The 2,953-nt window shown below is 36.6% G+C and overlaps 1 protein-coding gene across 1 annotated transcript in view; it reads right to left on the bottom strand.

The window, feature by feature from the left end:
- LOC106875605 (telomerase protein component 1) overlaps positions 1 to 2,953 on the bottom strand; it is a 214,501-nt gene that overhangs the window by 125,311 nt on the left and 86,237 nt on the right. Inside the window, exon 31 of the mRNA XM_052966744.1 lies at positions 503 to 635. Coding sequence (XP_052822704.1) covers positions 503 to 635 — 133 coding nt within the window. The remainder of the gene's footprint in view (positions 1 to 502; positions 636 to 2,953) is intronic.

The following is a 2,953-nucleotide window of genomic DNA, read 5'->3' as shown; positions in this document are numbered from 1 at the left end:
AAGAAAGAAAGAAAGAAAGAAAGAAAGAAAGAAAGAAAGAAAGAAAGAAAGAAAGGAGGAGGGAGGAAGGATGGAAGAGGGGGGAGGTGAGGGAGGGAGGGAGGAAGGAAGAAAGAAAGAAAAAGAAAGAAAAAAGAAAGAAAGAAAGAAAGGAAGGAAGGAAGGAGAAGGAGAAGAAGAAGAAGAAGAAGAAGAAGGGAGAATGGGATGTGGGGGCAGTTGAGGTGGGGAAGGAGGGGTTGTTGAGGTGGTGAGGGAGGGGGAAAATAAGGAGGGGAGGGCGAAGAAAAAAATGAAAGAAAATAGCAGAGAAAGAAAGAAAGAAAGCTGACGGAGTATTATGAGGAAGAGAAGATTTGTTAATGGCAGCAGCAAGGATAATGATGATGACGATGATGATGATGAAAAAGAAAGAGAAGACTGAAAAAGATTTTAAAATGACAAAGACTAACATGAAAGATGGCAGAAGAAGAAGAATAAGAACGAAAAGAATGTGTTTTACCATTTTTAGAACAGAGCAGTAAACACAAAGAATGTTTGATAATGTCTTTCCCGATTTCTTCTTCCAAACGTTCCAGAACATTCTCCAACAAACTTTGAGTTGTTTCTGGTAAAGATGTAACTTTCTCAGTGACCTAAAATCAAACAAAAAAAAAAGTAAAATAAAATAAAATAAAAATAGTTTAATTCTAAGATTAAATTTTATAAATAGCAGACTTTATTTTCAACTTTGTATAAAAATTTTCTATGAAAAGCAAAAACATTTTCCAAAATAACATTTAATTCATTTCTTTGTTTTGTCCTCACCATTGTTGTTGTTGTTGTTGTTGTTGTTGTTGTTGTTGTTGTTGTTGTTGTTGTTGTTGTTGTTGTTGCTGTTGTTGTTGTTGTTGTTGTTGTTGTTGTTGTTGTTGTTGTTGTTATTATTATTATTATTATTATTAGCCCTTGTAAGCCAATAAAAGAATAAATTATTATTATTGTTATTATTATGCTTAAGGCAGCTGAGCTGGCAGAATCATTAGCACGTCGGGCAAAGTGCTTAGCAACATTTTGTCCGTCCATAGGTTCTGAGTTCAAATTCCACTGAGGTCAATTTGCCTTTCGTCCTTTCAGGGTTGATAAGTTAAAGACCAGTCAAGTACCGAGGTCGATATGATAAACCAACTCCCTCCCCTCAAATTCCAGGCCTTGTACTTTTAGTAGAAAGGATTATTATTATTATTATTATTATTATTATTATTATCTCTTTATCACAGGTTTTGTTGGAGCTCCTGGAGTCTTGCATACATAGCAGGCTTGCTACCTGCAGCCTACAGTACCATGCAATCCATTCTTTTCAGCTATCTCATACTTTCCTGATTATTCTGGTCATGCCAAAGGAACAAACCTTTTGTAACAGTTCTGCTGGACACTCTATTCCAATTTCCTTTGTATTCCTCTTGATGCCTTCCAATACTGTTCCCAAGGATCCAACAATAATTTATACTATTTTCACCTTCCTCATTTTCCATAGCCGGGCTATTTCGTACTTAAGAGGGTTGTGTCTATCTATCTTTTCGCCTTCCTTGACTATTCATGAGTCAAAGGGGCATGTAACCTCAACTATATAGCATATGTGGTGCACCTTGTCCACCACCACTAGGTCCAGTCTGTTATATTCCAGCACCTGATCTGTTTGGATTGGGAAATCCCAAAGGAGTTTGCTAGTCTCTGACTCTGCCACTCTCTGAAGTTTGTGGTCATACCACGTCTTGCCTCTCTCTAGACCCCAAAGAGCATTTGAGGCACACAATGCTTTATGAGTACAAAAAAGGAAATTCTGCAGCCGAAGCGACTCGAAGCATACACTCAGTTTATGGGAAAGAATGCTTGAATGAAAGAACTTGCAGAAGATGGTTTGCAAAATTCAGAAGTGGAGATTTCAGCCTTAAAGATGAAGATCGAACAGGACGTACAGTTGAGTTTCATGATAAGCTCCTTGAGGCATTACTTGAAGAAAATCCTGCATTATCAGTTGAAGAATTAGCAATAAAGCTTAGTTCAAATCATACAACTGTTCATTGTCATCTTCAGCATCTTGGAAAGGTTCCTAAACTTGGAAAATGGGTGCCTCATGAATTGCTTGAAAGCAACCACAAATCCAGAGTTGACATCTGCTCTTCTCTCCATTCTCGCGAACTCATTTCACCCTTTTTGGATAGACTTGTGACTGGTGACGAAAAATGGATCTTATATGGAAATGTTAGACGTTGTAAAGAGTGGCTTGGTAAAAGGGAAAAAGCTCAACCACAATCGAGAAGGGAACTTAATAGAAAAAGGTTCTTCTCTCCATCTAGTGGGATTTCAAAGGAGTAATTCACTTTGAATTGTTACCACCTAATGCAACAATCAATGCTCAAGTCTACTGTCAGCAATTAGAGCGTTTGAACCAAGCTTTGAAGAAAAAAGACCTGCTTTAGTGAATCAAAAAGGAGTGATGTTTTATCAGTCATCAGGACAATGCGTGACTCCACACTGCAAAGATCACATCACAGAAGATCGAAGAGCTTGGCCGGGAAAAAATTCCACCTTATTCTCCCGACTTTGCTCCTTCAGATTACCATTTGTTTCGTAGTTTACAGAATCATTTGGGGGACATACCTTTTGCAAGCCAGGAGGAGGTTGAAACTGACATTTCAGAGTTCTTCGCTTTGAAACCAAAAGAGTTTTACATTGATGGGATTAAAAAGCTTGTAAGTAGATGGAAGGAAGTCATAGATAATCAGGGAAAGTACATTGTTAATTAAATTTCAATTAAATATAACATTTGATTACTTGTTTTCTTTATTCAAAATTCGGACAGAACTTATGAGATGACCTGATATTATTATTATTATTATTATTATTATTATTATTATTATTATTATGTTTTTTTTTCTTCTTTCTTCAAATTTTCTTCCATTTCTCGCAG

Source organism: Octopus bimaculoides, chromosome 3 (genome assembly GCF_001194135.2).
Source record: "Octopus bimaculoides isolate UCB-OBI-ISO-001 chromosome 3, ASM119413v2, whole genome shotgun sequence".
In the NCBI taxonomy this organism is placed as follows: domain Eukaryota; kingdom Metazoa; phylum Mollusca; class Cephalopoda; order Octopoda; family Octopodidae; genus Octopus; species Octopus bimaculoides.
The sequence above is the reverse complement of the archived record's forward strand: the minus strand, read 5'-3'. Positions and strand labels throughout refer to the sequence as shown.